At 42.8% G+C, this 19,534-nt stretch overlaps 1 protein-coding gene across 1 annotated transcript in view; it reads left to right on the top strand.

Annotated features, from left to right (window-relative positions):
* cpne5b (copine Vb) overlaps positions 1 to 17,298 on the top strand; it is a 68,460-nt gene extending 51,162 nt beyond the window's left edge. Inside the window, exons 10-20 of the mRNA XM_086117372.1 lie at positions 352 to 393; positions 471 to 546; positions 2,538 to 2,591; positions 3,173 to 3,234; positions 4,719 to 4,765; positions 6,172 to 6,353; positions 6,459 to 6,586; positions 7,916 to 8,018; positions 11,058 to 11,115; positions 12,202 to 12,275; positions 12,819 to 17,298. Of these exons, the coding sequence (XP_085973498.1) occupies positions 352 to 393; positions 471 to 546; positions 2,538 to 2,591; positions 3,173 to 3,234; positions 4,719 to 4,765; positions 6,172 to 6,353; positions 6,459 to 6,586; positions 7,916 to 8,018; positions 11,058 to 11,115; positions 12,202 to 12,275; positions 12,819 to 13,010 (1,018 nt within the window). The 3' untranslated portion in view covers positions 13,011 to 17,298. The remainder of the gene's footprint in view (positions 1 to 351; positions 394 to 470; positions 547 to 2,537; positions 2,592 to 3,172; positions 3,235 to 4,718; positions 4,766 to 6,171; positions 6,354 to 6,458; positions 6,587 to 7,915; positions 8,019 to 11,057; positions 11,116 to 12,201; positions 12,276 to 12,818) is intronic.
* The last annotated feature ends 2,236 nt before the right edge of the window (positions 17,299 to 19,534 follow it).

Raw genomic sequence — 19,534 nt, 5'->3', positions numbered from 1 at the left:
CTCTACCTGTGGAGCCTCTGCACATCAGAATTGTGCCTGGGATAACCTATGTTCAGTCTGCCAGCCTGGCTCTCGTCTTGCTGGCATAAAAGCCCTCTTCAGTTACAGTTGCAGTATTCAACATGCTCGTCTGAATTCTTACGAGAACATATGGACGGAGGAATCCAATGAAATTGGGACAGATGGCAATGCGGCTCTTGAAAAGAATTTCTGTACAAAGTGGATTTAATTGGCAAACAAAACAGTAGCAAGCTGGTTCAAGTGGGACCGTCACGTGTAAGTGGTCTCCAGTACACTTTCCTCATCTTTCCAAACGACCGTTTGACGTAAGTGTTTGAATTCTTTCTCCAGAACAATCAAAGTGGAGGTGTATGATTGGGACAGAGACGGCGGGTGAGTGGATTGTCTCTTTCTTTGGTGCCCGTTTGTTTGTCACCCCTAATTGACTTGCACCTTCTTCCTCTTCGCAGCCATGACTTCATCGGGGACTTCACCACCAGCTACCGAGAGTTAGCTCGAGGGCAGAGTCAGTTCAATGTGTACGAGGTAATTTGTCTGTGTTTTTTTGGGTGCATCGTTAAAACCTAGATTAACACCTGAATAAATTGTCACTCTGGATGACATCAAATTTTCCAAAAAAGCAAAAGTTACATCCTCCTCATCAACCCTCCATCCATCCATTTTCCGATCCGCTTTATCCTCACAAAGGTCGCAGGGGTGCTGCAGCCTATCCCAGCGGCAGTAGGCGGGGGACACCCTGAACCGGTTGCCAGCCAATCGCAGGGCACACAGAGACGAACAACCATACACGCTCACTCTCACACCTAGGAGACAATTCAGAATGTTCCATTAACCTGCCATGCATAGTTTTACTATGTGGGAGGAAACCAGAGTATCCGGAGAAAACCCACGCAGGCCCGGGGAGAACATGTAAACGCCACACAGGAAGGGCGGAGCCGGGATCGAACACGGTACCTCTGCACGATGAAGTCGACTCGCTAACCACTGGGCCGCCCTTTCATTCAGCCTGTAACATGATAAAGTGTCCACTGTAGTGACCGTTTTCCCTGAAGGGGTTAAATTGTGTCGAACTCTTCCGCTAAAATCGCCTGGATGCTCACACCACGGAGTGAAAAAGGATGACGAAATACAACAGTTTTGTCAGTGCCTCGCAATTTAAGACCTCTTGATTCAGATGTCTACTTCCGAATCCGTCTCATTTAGTTATGGTTCCAAAGTATAGGAGACATACTCGATCACTTTTATAAGAACCATATTTATAGATGTAGACATTGTTCTCTCTTTTTTTTTTTAAACTTTCTTCTAAGATAGCAATAGCAAATATTTCAATCTATGAAAAGCAACAAAGACGACATGTCAGGATCTTCATGCTGCTGTGGTTCACTAGTCTCACATCAAGGATAAATACCTGTCTTCTGGATGTCATCTCCATTATGTGTTACTGCCGCTTCTTCTCTACCTCCCAGGGTGTCTGAAAAGCCTTTTTACTTTTTTTGCATCAGCAGATTGTTCAGGGTGTCAGACAAATTGCCATCCCTCCACGTTAAATGAGCGGTTGTCACTTTCATGCCTCCCATCGGTAGAGAATCAGAGTAATGAGCTGAGACGTCTCACAATTGACATCTCTCTCTTGTTCTCCAGCCGGTTGAATGTGAGTCATGCACCTTGAGCCCGCTGTCCCCTCCACCCATCGATCCGCATCGTATTTGGGCACGTCGGTGTTTGCGTGTATGGTTGGCGTGCGCAGGACGCCAAGGCTAAAGTGTTTAATCGGGTGTTCATCAGTGCTCTTTATTGTACCTCGTGCGTGCGTTCAGACACTCACGCACGCGCGCAACTTTCTGACCCTTGGTCTTTATTATTATTTCTTCTGTTTATTATTGTAACAACTCAGCCATATTGCACTGAGCAAAGAAAAACCCACGCAGTACGCGCCTTTCATCCGAATGCGACATTGCAGTAAGTTACATTCCTGTTGCTGAATAATATTTCTCCTGGTTGCCTCACAAAACAAAACAAATGCCATTAAAAAAAAAAAAAAAAGCAAGTGTTCTCCTCCAATTTTTTTTTAGCTCCAAAAAAGGTTTGAAATTTGATGATTCCTCGAACCATGACGATCAGTAGCACTTTAAATGGGATTTGGTGCATTTTAATGCTTTACAAATGACTTTATGTTTTGGGAGATGGATACATTGTGGCGGTGCAACCAAGCTTGTTGCAGATTATCTGCATAACTTATTCAAACGCCAGCGTACGAACCTCTAATCATCTTTGTGTCTTGTTCTAATGTAATACATGTTGTAAATTTTCCTGTGGAGGTATGGGGGAAAAAAAACAGGGAAATTGAATTGAATGAAATTAACTGTCTTCTGTTGTCATGGAGCAAACTATTAATCAAGGAGGTGCTTCATCACTATAATCTTTAAATAATGCTTCTTTCACGTTATGTGAATACAGTATTTTCCCATAGTTTTAATGACATTTATGGGATATTGTTTCTTTTTTTTTATCTCTAGGTTATAAATACCAAGAAGAAAATGAAGAAAAAGAAATATGTCAACTCTGGAACTGTGAGTGTCTGCACCCAATCAAGGCTGGAAATGTGCCTCTTTTGTGTTTCACTCTTACTTCTATTGTTCACTGATTCCGCCCAATTATCACATTTGCCGCAGAGTGTCGGGAAAACTGACTATTTTTGGTGAACACGACACAGATGGAGCCACAGTAGGTGGAGTACGCCACAGTTTGTACACGTTAATCCTTTACATCGCACCCAGTTATGGACTTGATCACATTGGCCAAAAACAAAAATCATTGTCCTAAAAAAAAATAAACAAAAACAAAAACAAAAAAAGAATGGCATTCAAAGAGAGAGCTCACAGTGTTAGGTGTCAATAAGCACCCCCCCCCCCCGACCCCCACACCCTCTCCAAGCCTCCTTGCTAGTGTGGCCATGTGTCAGTGATGGATACAAATATAAGACATATAAATCATCTTGACACACACTTGTCTTGAAGAAAGTAAACGAATCACCCAGCAGCAGCCATCTCTTATCTTCCGGCGAGCACTCACTCGACATGTTTGTTTGGCCAACAAACCAAATTGGGATCGTGTTCAATCTGATTTGTATTTTTTTCATTCTTTCTTTTAGGTCACCCTGCTCTCATTCTCTGTGGAGTCAGAGTTCACGTTCTTAGATTACATCAAAGGAGGGTAAGTGCGCAGTTAGTTCTCGGACTGGCTCTGATTTGATTGAGCACTGCTATTGAGCTTTGCTTTTCAAAATGAGCATCGGCGTCACAATTCCCTCTGTCATGCGGAGAGATGCAGATGCCAAAGAATCATGCCGTTTTATATATATATATATATATATATATATATATATATATATATATATACACACACACACACACACTGTATATCTCAGGTACCGTGCAAATATGCGCGGCAGCGGGTGAAGACATCTGATGGATGTATTGTGTGTACTGCGAAGTGGCTCCATTTACTGTCGGATTTGGCGACCGTTGTAATCATGAATATACAAACTACGGTGATTAATGACAAGTAGCAGGCCAGGAGTGAAACCGTTTTGCTTTTGCTGCGTCTTGCAAAATGCGCTCACCTATTGGTTGAAGTCGCTCATGGGGAGCTTTATAGTAACAGTAATATCTATTTGGCAAAAGAGACATATCAAAATGCTCCAGATGTAAATAATAAGGAACATATTAGATGATACTAGCAACAAGAATTCTTCAACAAGCATGAGTTTCTAAATAGAATTAAACACTCAAACGTCTCAAGCGTCGCATTTTGACACACTCAGCGGGACTGGAGTGTGAAGTGTCGTCGAAAGCGATCGTTTAACAGAGATTCACCAAAGTGACAAGAGGCTCCAAAAAATGTCACAGCTTTCCTAACACTGACCTTTACATCAACAATCCACACACACACACACACACACGCACAAGCAGGCAGATAACCCCACAAAAATAGTCATTTGTTCGGCGAGTTTAAAGAACGACATCACTGTCACTCCTTTTCCCCGCAGTCCAGTTTGCAAAGCGACCGTAGCGCACGGACGGGGTAGCGAATGCATCGAAGAGGCCTCATGAATAATACAATCGCGTGTAATTAATGCTCAGGTTGGCAGGGTCGGGCGTTGGCATATTCTCAGTCTCCGCCTAAAACTGAAAGGTTAATGTGAATCTTTAAGTCATTCATTTGGTTATCATTCTGCTGCCTCCCCCCCCCCCCCCCCGGGGGCTGGCGTTCACATGTAATGAGTGGCTGTCATTTGGGCGCCCCCCCACCCCCGCGATCTCGTCACTGTCCCGTAAATTAACGAGAAGAAGGCAGAACTTCATCAGCGAGGGAGAATTAGATTATGATTTGTTCTTGAACTGCTCCGTCACTTTAATTACTGGTTGGCGCCGTCGCTTGCTCCTTCCGCTGCTCCTCGTGGAGGTGAAAGTGGGATAAGTACGCAGGTATAATCACTTCAATCTTTCAGAGCGAACTGCGGCTCTGTGCTTGACTAGATATGACACGCGGCACTGACAAATTGAAGTCGTGATGGCTTTTGGACCTTTGGCACCATCGGAAATCATTGATGAAACTTGCTGAGGGACGTTTCGTATTCCTGCCTGTTGTAGCCTGACATTTTTCTTCCCATGTTTTCCTTTGCACCCACCTTCTAGGACGCAGATCAATTTCACTGTGGCTATCGATTTCACAGCATCTAACGGTGAGTGATAACAAAGCGTATGTGCGGGGCTGTGTCGCGCCAGAACAGATAGAAGCGCTCTTTGACTGCGGAATCAATCACAAGCAGGCACACAAGCGGGCGGCTCCGTCGGATACTGTACATTGTCACCTTAAGTGATGATCTTTGTTCCATCACCAAATGGTAAATAAGGGGAATGGCTGGCAAAATACAGGACAAAAACCTTCAAGAATTGATGAAAAAAAAAATGTTGCTCCCCTCACCGTTTATTCTTTTTGTCCATTGGCCCAACTCTGAACCCAAAAGTGAATGACACTGTCCAGTATTTTGACTTATAATGATAGCAGCAGCCCTGTCATTGCCGTACTTGCGGATTCCCAATTTAGCGTTTATGTTATTGATATATGTAAGTTCAATATATTGATTTTATGCTTCCCAAGAATGGCTCATTTTGAATGACCAAAGAACATGCCGTTGCAGTCGGGATATTCAGAAAGGTCACAGTTATTGACAAGCTGTCCAACAAGTCCTGGCACAGTAATGAATGTGTTGAGATTTGAATTGTAATGAGGTCATTCAGTCGTATAGGATGCCACAGGAGAGTCGTTTTAGCAATAATAGCTCCCTTTGTGTTTTGGAGTACAATCACACAGTCATGTTTTGTCAAATCCTATGTGAGCTACAATAATGATTGAAAGGTTGTCTGAATTCCAAATTGTTTGACTTCTAGGTTGTTTGACTAGATAAATGAATGTTATATAAAATACAGGGCGGCAAGGTGGTCGACTGGTTCGCACGTCCGCCTCACTGTGCAGAGGTCCGAGCTCCGGGCTTCCTGTGTTGAGTTTGCATGTTCTCCCCATGCCTGCGTGGGTTTTCTCCGGGTACTCCGGTTTCCTCCCACACTGGAGCACTCCAAAATTGTCCCTCGGTGTGATTGTGAGTTTGGGTGTTTGTTTGTCTTTGTGTGCCCTGCGATTGACTGGCAACCGGTCCGGGGTGTACCCCGCCTACTGCCCGATGACGGCTGGCATAGGCTCCACCACGCCCACGACCCTCGTGAGGATGCGCGGATTCGAAAATAGATGGACGGTTATAAAATACAGTCAAATATACGCCAGATGACAGAACAATTCTGTAGAAACTACATGCACTGCATAGTTAACCATGATCTGAGACAACTACACATCATCGTGGCAAAACAACACTCTTGTAAGTTGAAAAAAATGGAATGGCGAACTCATTGATGTTGTTATATAACAACACCAACAACTGCATCTGTCCTGCTGTTTACTTACAGGTATTTGCAATGTCAAGCCGGCTGCAGTGAAAAAAAAATAATCCTTAAAGAAGAAGACTGCGTTGCATCTGTACGAGCTGAGCGCAGCCGTTTGGTGAAAGCTTTGTGTTGGTTGTGTGCTCAATAGGTAACCCCTCTCAGTCCACCTCACTCCACTACATGAACCCCTACCAGCTGAACGCTTATGCCATGGCACTGAAGGCTGTTGGGGAGATCATTCAGGATTATGACAGTGATAAGATGTTTCCCGCTCTCGGCTTCGGAGCCAAACTCCCCCCCGATGGACGAGTGTCACACGAGTTTCCTCTGGTAAAATCACTTTCCGTTCAGCCTCGCAGCTCGCAGAGACCACTCTGCTTTTGTGTTTCAGTTCTATACGAAACTTAAAAGTGTCATTTGGTGCGCCCTGCTTAGAATGGAAACATGGAGAATCCTTACTGCAATGGTATAGAGGGCATCTTGGAAGCCTACCACCAGAGTCTGAAGACGGTACAACTATATGGGCCGACCAACTTTGCGCCAGTGGTGAACCATGTTGCAAGGTGAACAAACAATACGGGAATCTCATGGCGATAAGTTGGGGGGGGAAAAAATGTACATTTACATTTTTCTCAAACTTTCTCCTCAAAAATGTAACAAGAACTTAATTTAAACCAAAGCTTAGTGGGAATTCATAAAAAAAAGTCATCTCTGGTATTGTATTCCATCTCGACAATTTCTATGAATGCAAAGGAATTGAGGCATGAGACAACAAATAAAATAGCACGCATAGTAAATTCATAAATAAAAAAGTTCTGTCTAGCATGAGTGCTATGCATGAAAGTGGAGGACCATGTGGGCAAATGTCATGCCTTTAAGGGGGGGCAGAAACGCCCAGTGAGACGTAGCGTGTCCACCAAATTCACAATCACGCCGAATTTGTCCATTTGCCCCAGCAGGAAAATGATGAAGCACCAGTCTAGCAAAATAAGGCCCTTGACTTCGAAGCATTTGAAATTCCATCAACAAAGATGACATTCGAAATGAGTATGAGAAATCAGCTGTGCATTCGAGAGCTTTTATAAATGACAAAGAAAGAAAAGGACAAAAAAAAAAAAGATCTTTTGATGGGTTACTTTCCAGGGCCATCTTTGAAAATACTGCATTCAGATAGGTATTTTCATTTTCTTAAATTCATTTCAAAACCCCGTTCGCAATGTTCTGATGTCGTATTTAATATGAAATGTTGAAATCAAAAAATAAATCAAATCAATCAAGCGTGCCAATAGTAGTCTGCGCCACAGTCTCTCGTTTAATGATGCACACCCAAAAACGCACAGACACAATAAATTGGACTTGACATCCGCTTGTACATGAATTTAAATCACATGGCAGCTGTCAACCGAGACTTGATTTAGTCGACAGAACAAACGAAACAGGATGTGTCAACATTAACATGCACTGACATACACTCGCATGGACAAATTGTGACATGATCAAAAAGAAAAAAAAAAAAAACACTTCAAAGCTAATATTGATCTCCATCGCCTGATGTGTGAAGCGTATATGCAAACATTTCCTTCTGCAAATCCATGTTAAAAACATCATCCTTTCACTTTCTTTTTTAGCTGATGCGGCGGCTAATCGTCCTTTGTTTGATGTAGCGTATGAAAAGGTGTACTCGGGTAGAAATGGGTGGGACAAGATGACAATCTGTGAATCGAACAGTTAATTTGACACTCTGGAATCTTTTTTCGATAAGGGTTATCTGATGAGTATTTTGCATGACAAAGCACATTGTGATCGTCGTTTACTTTTTGACATCTAATCAAACCTGTGTGTGTGTGCGTGTGTGTGTGTGTGTGTGTGTGTGTTCGTGTGCGTGCGCACAGGTACGCGGCGTCAGTGCAAGACGGCTCCCAGTACTTTGTGCTCCTCATCATCACAGACGGAGTCATATCTGACATGGCCCAGACCAAAGAGGCCATTGTTAATGTAAGTGTGGGAAAGGCCGGGACTGATTTGTTGAAGACAGTTTCATCAAAATGCTGCTCATGAAGAAAGCGGCGGGGGTGGTGGGGGGGGGGGGGGAGGAGGTTAATTTAATTCATTAACATTTCTACACAATCCCCCCTCAGGTGTCCTATTAAAGGAACAAGCAAAGGATTACTATAATCATTACTAAATGTGTTCAAATGTGTGCTTGTAACGGTCATCGAGCGCCCGCGCTCTCATCAATTTGCCACAAATCAGAGAACGTATCGGGTAAAGACAAAACGTACCGCTTTCTCCCTCCCAAATCTATATCTTTTTTTTCTTTCTATCCGAATAGAAGCTTTTTGCCTTGTTCTCTTCTACAAAGCACCTACCGCCTCCTCCGCAGCCAGCCAGCCAGCCGCGGGCTCAGAACACCCAGCAGACTGGATTTAAAGGGAATTTGCGACTGTTAGTCAACACATTAGAACAGCCACACCTTCCTTTTAAGATCTTGCCTGCTGCTCTATCTCACAGTTTCTTCTGTGACTGCTGACTGATGCTTGCCTGTTCTGCTTTCACCCTCTATAGAACTTGGGAGTTGCTTTTATACATGCTGGCAAGGTGCACCCCCCCCCCCCCCCCACACACACACACCATCCCTCAAAATACAAAGGATGGCATGTGAAAAAAGTTGCACAACTTTGTTTGGATGTGTCATTAACCTCTGCGTGTGAGAGTGAGAGTTTACAAACGATAGCAGTTTTTGCTAGTCTACAAAAAAAAAAACATGCATCAAACACTTGTCACCTTCCCTCTGGCCCCGTTGCCACCTCCCTTTGCGAAAGTGAGACTGACTCGCCTACATATAATGAAGACTTCTGCTGTCTCTTTCATTCTCATCCCCTCTCCAGGATCAAATCCCGCTCTCAACAGACATGTCACCCCTTTCCCTATAGACCCAAATCCTTCACAGCCTTTGATTTCTCTCGCTCGCTCGTCTTCTTATTAACTGTCAGCCTTTACCCTTCATCTCGCCACATATGCCAAAAGCACTGCGCTGCATTTTAGATTGGAACCGGGATGTTCTTGAATGAAACTTTGAAATGATGTATGAGGGATACTGTTAAGGAACAAAAAAAAAAAATAAAGAAAGAAAGAAAAAAAACAACGCTGAAGCAACAAAGGGAAATGTCCCATCATGATGTGAGAATCCATCCATCCATCTTGTATATTGCTTATTGCATCTGTGGTCATGGGGAGCGAGAGCCTATCTCGGATAACTTCAGGCAAAAGACCCATCGTAAAAATAAGCCATGTAAAAAAAAAATAATTTAAAAAATCTTTGCTGATTGTAAGATATTGGCGGCAGCCTGTTTTCTAAGTTCGAAATAGAGGACGGCGGGTCACCTAAATAGACATCTTGTGCTGAAAAATTGAGCATGCCTGCTTCCACCTACATCTTGAACCCCCCCCCCTCCCCCATGACCCCTCCGCCCCCAATAAAGGATATGCGTGTGCGACATTTGCATTGAATGAGCACATCCGCAGTGAGTTGCTGAGAAAATGAATGGTTTCTTTGTTGTTTCATTACACTGACTCCAGGCTGTCGGTGGCTAGGGAAAAAAATAGGGCATGGTATACTGCCAGGTTATTTTTGGTTTTAATGTCATTAACTACACACACACACATATGCACACACACACCTTTCTTTCAGCCTGTGTGTGGGAGGACAGGCACTGACAGAAGTGTTGAATGCTGACTATTACGTTGATGTGCGGTTGGGGAAGCAATGGCAAAAGAGGCACATTAATTGGCCAGACAAATGAGAGTAAAAAGCTGCAGTCAGGTCGCCCTGTTTTCACCAATAAAGAATTTATTCACCAAATTTATTTCACCAGTCTCTCATTATCACTCCCTTTAGCAGACACATTGACTTTCTGAGACCCCTCCACCCCCCGCGTCCTCATCCGCCCCCCCCCAACAAGCTTCCAACCAAAATTGTGAAATTGTTTACTTTTTAGACACCGTTCATGCAATCGCAAGGTCATCTATATGCCAATCATTTAAGTAACACCTATCACATATAGTATATATCAATCATTACTTTCATATCGCGATATGCAGCGGAAAAGTCATAAGGGAGTTTGCAGATCAAAAATTTGTCATTAGTTTGTTTATGTTGTTTTGTTTTGTTTGATTTGTGATTGTGACAAGAGACAAAAAGTACAAAGCCCCAATGCAAAGTAGGCCTATTAAGATGAATTGTCCTTTGTGTTTTTGTTCTCTGTCTGGTATTTCGAAAGTACCTTTAATATGTTACAACTAAATGTCATACTTTATGATGCATAGTATTAGATTATTTCTTTATTTTTGTGTGTGTGAGTGTGGACGTGTGGCTTGGGAGTGGCTGGGCGAGTGACCGAGGATGGATGCTGTATAAACTGAAGTTGGCATCTCCTCCCTTTCCCTCCTCTCCCTGCTCACAAAAGCTTCCGTCGATTCCGAAACCTCCCGCGACATATTTTGTCGCTCATCGCGGGGCTTCTTGCCACGGCTTTCCCTGTAGACTATTGCACTTGCTCTGCCACGGCAGATATGCAAGCAGCTGTTTATCAGCGTTAGCAGTTCATCTTGTCACTTGATTTCACCTCCTCCTGCATGCAGATAAATATTTTGTGTGCAAAAGGGAGATACCGGGGAGCGTTCAACAGAAAGAAATGTGGATTGAGGGCACAAAAGCATGTGGAATGGGAATGTTCCACTGCAGTCGCATCCTTTCTTACCTTGCTTATCTGAGGTAATACGCTGTTTTTTTGGGGAGGTTTTTGTCATTCCGTCCCAGCCTTGTCGTACTTAAAGGTCATCTGGCTAGTTAAAGAGTGTTACAGAACATTAGTGTGGATGTACCATGCATAGGTGAGCATGTCACTGCGTCGATGTCACGGTGTCGGTAACATTCTACAAGCCTAGACCTCCCTTAAAAAAATCCAAATAAAAAAAAAGATGTACAGCCTCTGCGCACACGTTTTTAATTGCTGCACTTTGATTATTCTCTAGGGTGCAAAGCTTCCAATGTCCATCATCATCGTCGGCGTGGGGCAGGCTGAATTTGACGGTACGGCGACTTTCATGCTTAAGCCCGCTGCAATGATAAAGATTAATCGCCCCTTTCGTTGTAGACAGCAGAAACACGGCCACGGTAACAATGCAGTTATTGCGGGGCTTATAGCATTTCTACTGCTCAACAAACCTGTTGAAGTGATGTGAACAAGTACTTAGTAGTCGCTCACATTTCAAATAGCAGCTCATTATTGTGAGGAAATTGCTGTCCATAATCGTTGGTGTCCAAGGTAGGTGAGTGCTTAATTATGAGCTATTGTGGCTGATGGTAATTACTGGGTTGGCAGTGTTAAGAAGGAAAGATGACCGTGATTTTCAGAGGCCGTAACACAGAACTTTGCAGTTGATTACCGTATTTTCACGACCATATTAAAAAGTGTAGTGTCAGTTACGGGTGCTAGTTTTGTATTTAACACATACACCAGACGCACTGTACAGTATTATTGGACGCAGGCATGCTAAGATGTGCACTAGCTTAAAATATACGGTAGCATGCATGTACGTGAGTTCTTCAAAATCAGCGGGAGCAAAACAGAGTTCGGTTCTCCTTCATTGAAGTATTTAACAATGTGCCCGCGTTATTTTATTTTTTTTGATCAATCATCATCCTCCAATCCGTCCAAGTCCTCGTCTTCTGCATCCGAAATGAACAGCTGGGCAAGTTCACAATCAAACGCGCCGGGTTCCCTCGCGTCATTGTCACAGTCCGTCTCATCGCCGTGCATTTGCCAATCCATTCACAAAATTGTGGAGTAACTCGCCCAGCGCTGCCTCCCAGTCTTAGTCAAGCTATGTTTTTGCCATCGCGACCCTCGCAACTTCACTTTGGCCGATTCAAGCGGCCCCCTCATCAAGTCACACAACAGATTTTGGAACTCATACACAAGGCGACCTGCATTATTAGGCGCCCTGTCCATTTTGGACAAAATTCCAAGACTTTTACGTGCCCCTTTTTGGTCATGAAAATACGGTACATACTGTATATGCGGCTACGGGGTACACGCAAAGTTATTCCCTCCTTTTGTGAGGTGTGGTATCAATAATTTCCTTGCCTTCCACTCATGCCTTTATATTCTTGCAGCCATGGTGGAGTTGGATGGTGATGACATTCGGGTCTCTTCCCGGGGGAAACTTGCAGAGAGAGACATTGTCCAGGTAACAACTCCCGAGCATGAACGTTTTAGCACTGTCGTTTTAGAAATGCTATATAAGTCCAAAAAAGGGAAAGCTGAGAAAAAGTTCCATGCCACACCATTCGTTCGTATAAAAATACCGATGCAATAGGCTGCATAGATGTCCTAGATAACCCCCCCCCCCCCGCCCCCTCCATTGGCTCACAGTAATATACAATTTCCAGGACATTACTGCACTTCTTGCCTTTGCACCGCCTGTTAAATTCGGTGCTTCCAAAAGCCACCCAAAGCCAAACAACAACAAAAAGCAAAAGGAACCCGATGCTAATCTCTTGATGCTTGATAAATTGAACTTGAAGATCTGCAGGAGCCTGATAACGATCCCGATCATGTGAATCGGGTGTGTTGCAGCAGCGAGAGATGGAAAACATGCAGGATAGCGGAGCTCGACGCCTGTGCTCTAGCACATATTCAAAGCTCGCCGGACGATAACGATCTGCAATCGGTGTGTCATTCTATTGCTTCGAGTGGGTTTTATATCACATCTTGTGTTGTTCCTCCTCAGTTTGTTCCCTTCCGAGATTATATGGACCGGACAGGTAACCACGTGTTAAGCATGGCCCGGCTGGCGAAAGATGTGCTAGCAGAGATCCCCGACCAGTTCATTTCCTACATGAAGAGCCGAGGGGTTAAACCGAACCCGGCGCCGCCGCCCTACACGCCTCACGGACTTACGCACCACCACACGCACATCTGAGCGGATGACATTTTCATTGGTGAAGCAGCTTTTTCTCGGAGAGAGGATGCAAACGTTCCAGGACTCGTTGGCAAAAAGCCCTTTTTTAAAATCAGAACTGCGGCGTAGACTGTTTCGCGTCTAAATTGACAGCAGGTGGATTGAACAACAGCAACAAAAAAAAAAACAGATCATGTTGTGGTTGAAACTTGTGCCTGTCTGTGCTCGTTTCTGACATTGTTTCAGGACACGTGAACTTTGACCTGAAGCACTACTTCTCAGTTTTTGGTGTGGCCTAATCCGGTAAGATTTTCAGGCACCTTTTTCTTGTCTGGAATTAGTTTTTATATTTGGAGATGATCTCCTTTACTTTACGAGGCATCAGGACTGATTAAGGAAAAATACCGGTGTGCAGTTTACAATTAGATTTCTTCAAACATCAATCAGGTATTTCACACCCTCAGACCTTGGCCTTCTCTAATTGAGGAAAACTTTCAAAAGAGTACAAGATCCCCCTTTTTTTATTACATTCTACTGTCAAATATTATTCAGCGTGGCGTGCATAGTTGAAAAAGCAAAACCTATTTTTATTTCATTTACATACAAGCAGCAGATGGCTTCTATGGGTAGCTGCAGGTTAATCCTTGCGGATCTATTTCATTACAAATAGCGGAATTTATTTAAAGAGATATGAAGCGTATTTATTGCTAGATTATTTTTACAAGCATCATCATTATTCTCTTCCCGCACCATTTTTGTTTTCCGACAGCGCTGTACTGATCATCGTATTTGCTTGTTGGCATGTCACAATCATTCAAAGATAATTACACTATTTGTTTTTTTATCATTTGGTTTCAAACCCTTTTTTTTGGGGGGGGGGGGGGGGTGTCGAAAGAATGTGTTGGTAAAGGCAGATCATTCCTGTGCTACTGGGCCAGTATTGTGGTACTTTTTTTTTTAATTTAGACACCTTGCTTTATTGCTGGATGCAGAGTTGCAAAGGGGCGGAAATTTATGATGGAACTTCTAAAGTCGGCCTCAGTCCATTCCACTGGTTGATCTCTGGCTTGTTCATATCTTGGGAAATTATGAAAACGGAATGTAACGGTCACAGGGTCAAAACGACAACGCGGGTTATTATGCAGTTTGTAGTCCGGTGTATTTGTTTTCGCAGTTGTTTTCTTATTTTTGTTGAACTATTGAACTAAGAGCCTGGACAGAGACATATGCGGCACAGATCATTGCTAGGCTACTTCTATCGCAGTACATTCCATTTCCGGTTCCTCTTTGACATCATTGGCATCGGTCTGTGATGATCTCACGAAAAAAAAAAAACAAGCCAAAGAAAAAGCTGAACACGTTTTTGTAGGACCTTCAGATGCAAGTGTAAAAAGATACGACCAAGTCGTATGAGATTTGTTGAAGTCCTGTGTGATGTCATGTGTCATGAAGTTGTTGTGCAATTTACTAGCTGCTTTGATTTTCCTGTCTTGAACTCGGTATTGTTTGACTTTAAGGGCCAATAGAATTTAGAGGTTCCATTCTATTTCCGAAATTTCTCCATGGGATGTTTGGCTGGGGGATTATTGAAAGTTACATTTCAAGGATGTGGCTTTTTTTTCTTTTTAATTCGATTTTTTACATTCAAAATTATAAGATAAGATAACCTTTATTTGTCCCACACTGGGTAAATTTACAGTCTACAGCAGCAAGATTGTGGGTAGAAAGAAGAAATAAGAAAAACAAAGTGTTTGCATTCACAAAATAATGATTTAATTACCTTCAAATTTGGTTTATTTAGGTGAGTAGTTTATTGAAAGAAAGGGTTTATGCTTTTTGCAGTTGGCTGTAGGGTGCACATTGCAGTGCAGTCTGTCAAATGAATTGACTGTATATGTCTTTACAGGGGGGGGTATATATTTCGGTGAATTCCCATGGAAAATGTCCACCTTTTGCAGCCCTAATTGGATTATCAAATGGTCAACCCACTCACAGTATTGCTCCCGAGGCACTGCAAGGTGGGGCAAACTGGGTCTGTGCTTGATTCCATGCTTACAATGGCGAATTCAAATTGTGCAAACATGCGTCTAAGAAAGCGACTTGACATTGCCCATTCTTAGATGAATTGATATAGGATGGAGATGAGTGGGTTGTTTTTGCCAGGACGCTTAACGGTCAGTCAATCTGAACCTGTCAGTATTCTAAACATAAATTGGTGAGTCCTTATCGGTGCAAATCCATTGCCCCCACGGCCACCTCCAGCAGCTGGGCATCAACCTTCATCTGTGCAGACGTTGAATCAAGTCAGAATTCTTGCCGCAAGTGTTCTTCGCCGTGAATTTTCATTTCACGTAGTTGTCCTTCACTTTATTCCACGTGTGGTGAGTGAGAGAGACAGGTTCACAACTTGTCCACAGAGATTTGCTATTTTACATCTGATCATGTGTGCAATATAGGACAATCTCTATTGCGAAGGCTCTTTGGTAGCCTCTTAGATTTGTTGCTGTTAGTTTCGTGCGCATAAAATAGACACTGAAGCACAAATCAGTTGGGACACGACATCACAAATTCTCTTTACGGCAGCAAGCTTGGAACAATAATCCAACAGCAAAGTGTGACACTCTTATGATGTGTGTTGCTTTTAGAGCAGTTCAGAGACGAGTTTGAACACATGGCACAGTTGCCAGAAACAACGTTCTGTTTTCGGTCGCAGTCCCCAGTGTTTCTTTGCGCGTTCATTGCCTCTTGTTTATGAGCTCCATTACAGAAATTGCGTGAGGCTCTATTTTCGTAGATGGAGCAGGAAAACTGAAAGCTAACGGCTAACTGATCTTCATGCTAGCACGAGTCTCCCTGCGTATGTTTGCCATTTTGGCAGACCGGTCTGCAACAAGCCAGGCATTCCGGTGCTTGGACATGTGCCTGGCATAGTGACAATTTGGTGGTGGCAAGAAGTTGGTCTAAGTAGGTTCTAAACCTGCTGAAATCACGTTTAAATCTAGCACAGTCTGTAGACCGGAACAAGAGTTGGGTTGAATTTGAACGAGGCACAGGCAGATATGTGACAATTTCAAGTGTTCCATGAACCTGCCATGCATGTTTTTGGAATGTGGGAGAAAACCGGAGTACCTGGAAAAAACCCACGCAGGCATAAGGAGAACATGCAAACTCCACACAGGAAGGCCAGAATCCGAATCGAACCCCGCACCTCTGCACTGTGAGGCCAACGTGCTAACGCCCGAAAAAGTAACCCATGATAAGTAAAGTAGCTATATCTTGCCACACGCTTCACAATAAGGCACTATAATATCGAGTCAGTGTAGAAACTTAATAAAAATGTAAACTTGACAGTTCAATAAAATGAAAGAATAATATAGTGACATATCACAGTCATAAACATGACTGTATATATACAATATAACTTAATACAAATTTTGCCAATTGTATTCACATTCTTCTTCATGTCTCCTTTTTCTTTTGAGGTTTTGGTTTCCGCTGTAATCTTCTGCCATGACTGCATTTCTGGTGTCCTTTACTCTTAAAGAATTCATTGATTGATTCCATGTCATTCGTTTAGTAGCCTACAAAGGGACTTAATGTTACAGTTCAGTGACATTGACTCACTATTGAGCACAACGGGTGGGGGCAGACAATGTTGTTTGGAAGGCAACAACATTTGCAGTGAAAACGCAAATGAGCCTCAATATGCATGAGAATGTAAAGCATATGTAAATGTTGATTTGCATATTGATCCTAATAGCACCTTAACATGAAAGAGTGCTTATTGAAATGTTTGATTTGTATTTATTTTTTTTTGGGGGGGGGGGGGGATACAAGTGTTTCGATTTTTTTTTTGTATTGTATGAAAGGTTTCTGCCATCAGTTCAAGATAATTTCCCTTGAGGGTTGTGATTTTTCGATATGATCGACTGCATGTGTCTATATCTGTTTCTATCCAGTTATTGCCATTTAATGAAATAGAAACCTGCCCAAGGAGACAAACGTGCATGTCAGTTTTGCTGTTTCTCCTCCATTGTACCTGCCTCTCCTTGCATTTCTCCTCTCACCGCTGGTCCAAAACACTCAATTGTAGCATGTAATTAGCATGTTACAGTTGATTTATTTTCAACTGCCACGATCGATCTTTGTTGTTTATACAGCATTTATTTCTCTTTTTTTGTTTTTTGTTTTTGTTTTGTTCTTGCATGACACTCTGCTTTCCTTTATTGTACACGATTATTGTCAAATGGTTGGTTGTGAAATGCTTTGTCATGAATTGCCTTAAATTAAAGTTCAATTTAAAGAAAAATATATATAACGCTCGCAATATCATTTGTGGTCTCAGAGTGACCGTGTTCTGCATAGAATAAACTTTATTTGTCTGATTTGTTGGCTGACCGGCGACAGGGGCAGCGTGACTGATGTGGCTACTGACCTTGACTTGACAATGAGGCTGTGATACTTGCGGCATCGGCGAGCGTCCATGTTTTTGCACCGAATTCAAGTATGTGTGTGACACATATATGACCTCCACACTTCTGTGCTGCAGTCAGCAGATGTTTTCGACACAAAGTTGAGGTGGCGCTACTCTTGCACCCACTGCCCAACCTGCGTGGAAGCGACCAAACTGAGAAACGAGATATAAGTACCGTATTTTTCGCACTATAAGGAGCACATGAAAGCATTCAATTTTCTCAAACGCCAACAATGCACCTTATAATCTGATGTGCCTTATATCTGGCCCAATATTCTGATTTCTTAGACGTAGTATTTTAAATGTTCCATAAAGCACTTTGTTACAGCTGCAGCAGTTGTGAAGGCTCTATTTAAATAAAGCTGTTTTGTATTGTATTCCCTTTAGTGTAGTTCTATCTAGTGGATGTATAATATAACTATTGCACTATTGTATATATATATAATAGTGGCACTATTGCCACTATTGCAGCTTCTATTCTATACGCCTTATAATGCGATGTGCCCTCTATATGAAAACAGTTTTAAACTTGGCCCATCATTGAAGGGCCTCACAGTGCAGAAAATATGCTAATAATGTAAGGCCTTCCAAACAATCTAATTTCGTATCGGTCATCATCAACCTATCCAGACTTGTTTACTTCCACTTTTGTCTGCATAACTCCAATCATAGAACACTTTACCAGTACAGCTTACTTCTGTTGAGTCAGACTGTGACACTGACGAATAATAAAACTTTGATTCTGTTCAAGCCTTTATCGTGCTCCTGAGTCAATAGTCAAAACAAGTTATTTAGTTTAAATCCGCGAGTCAAATTAGAAACAAGATAACAGAGTATGTGTGCTTAATTAAATGGGAAAGTTAGTGGGTGTCTCACTGGTGCCCAGGTTATTCCCAAGGCATTTTTTTATTATAGTGGATTAATAGAGTGAATTCACATCAGCCATGGGGCTTCTCCTGTCATGACAATACCTGTTCTGCACCACCAATTTCTGCGCCTGCTCCTTTTGTTAGCAGCCCTCAAGTGCCCTCTCTTTGCCCCGTGTTCTTGTTCATGCACTCCGAGTTCCCAGTGAGCTGCCATTTGCATTCAGAGCAACCTAAGACAGTTTGTCACTATATCCTCCCCTGACTGCCAATGTGGCTATTCACTCTGTAGAATAATAATATAATTTGATATTTTTTTATAAGAGGTTCGGATAATGGATGGATGGATTAACCTTGTCAATGACACGTTGCAGTTTCTGGTTGAGTTCTTGATTTTGATCATCCGTATTATCTGTCATTCGGAGCAGCAACTTTGATGTTGAAGGGCAATGGACGCTGGGTGGTGTTTGAGGACCCCCGTGTTTGATGGATATATTGACTCGCATGATTTGCATTTCTGCTTGCTTCGCCGAGGCAGTAAAATAAACGGCCTTCATCAGCCTGCACTTTAACACTATTCTTCCATCAGACTTTCTCTTGCTTGGGGCATGAGAGGTTCACACTTAGGTTTTTGCGGTCAGTGTGTCAAGATAACTACTCTGCATTGATATTTCAAACTTGAAGCCGACTAATTATTAATCATGTGTATTTAGCATCTCGATTTTTGACTCGCCGTCTGCTGACGTCGTCGGACTATAATGCTCTTAATACTGCTCATGCTCCAATGCTCTATGACGTTTCCTGACATCAACGCGGTCCAAGAGGATAGAAAATCAGACGGTTGTGAAGGAGGATACGTGTTAGCGTCGCTAGCTTCAGCTATCTCAATCACTGCTAATTTTCAAATATTCAGGTTGAATGTGCCCATCTGACACCACCCCTTTGCCCCAGCTAGGTGCATCTGTAAAAGTGATCTGGAAGTGCCGTTGGAAGTACAAAGCGACGGTCAAAAGAATTCCAACTCCAAGTTTAACACCACTTTTTATGACGTTGTGGGCTCACACAATCAAAAGACCAACAACTACTTGAAGCGTAGTTAATAATTCAGGAATGGACTTGGAATTCCACGTCTTTCTCGCAAGGGATCGACAAAGTTCACAATTATAATATGATCCACACTCTTTGAAATCCAAAGTAGGTTGCTG

Source organism: Hippocampus guttulatus, chromosome 8 (assembly GCF_054856545.1).
Source record: "Hippocampus guttulatus isolate MCC_2025c chromosome 8, RoL_Hgut_1.0, whole genome shotgun sequence".
NCBI lineage: Eukaryota > Metazoa > Chordata > Actinopteri > Syngnathiformes > Syngnathidae > Hippocampus > Hippocampus guttulatus.
The sequence above is the reverse complement of the archived record's forward strand: the minus strand, read 5'-3'. Positions and strand labels throughout refer to the sequence as shown.